We start from the raw sequence: 339 nt of genomic DNA on the forward strand, positions 1-339 counted from the left end.
GCACTGGATGGCCAAGGTTTCCAGACACTTCTTGTGACAGGCCAGGCAGCACTGGGAACACAGGGAAACGCGGGGGGGTGGGAGAGCCGCCACCGAGAGACACCACGAGGAGCCCGGAGACCCTGCAGGACCGAAGGGAAGGGAGAGCGCGTCACCTTGGTTTTCAGTGCCCGCTTCTCGATTTCGGAAATGCACTTCTTGACGATGAAGGGGATGCCGTCCGAGCTGCTCAGAGATGCCTTCGTGAAGTCTTGTCCAAAGAGCTGCAGCTTCCCTTGGAGCTTCTTGTGCCCGCACTGGATGGCCAAGGGTTCCACACACCTCTTTTGGCCAGGCCAG

At 59.9% G+C, this 339-nt stretch overlaps 1 protein-coding gene across 1 annotated transcript in view; it reads right to left on the minus strand.

The window, feature by feature from the left end:
* Positions 1 to 155: 155 nt before the first annotated feature.
* HMHA1 (histocompatibility (minor) HA-1) overlaps positions 156 to 339 on the minus strand; it is a gene marked incomplete at both ends in the record, with an annotated part of 5,599 nt that continues 5,415 nt past the window's right edge. The window contains 1 exon segment of the mRNA XM_010136463.1: positions 156 to 334. Coding sequence (XP_010134765.1) covers positions 156 to 334 — 179 coding nt within the window.

This window comes from Buceros rhinoceros, unplaced genomic scaffold (genome assembly GCF_000710305.1).
Source record: "Buceros rhinoceros silvestris isolate BGI_N320 unplaced genomic scaffold, ASM71030v1 scaffold22595, whole genome shotgun sequence".
NCBI lineage: Eukaryota > Metazoa > Chordata > Aves > Bucerotiformes > Bucerotidae > Buceros > Buceros rhinoceros.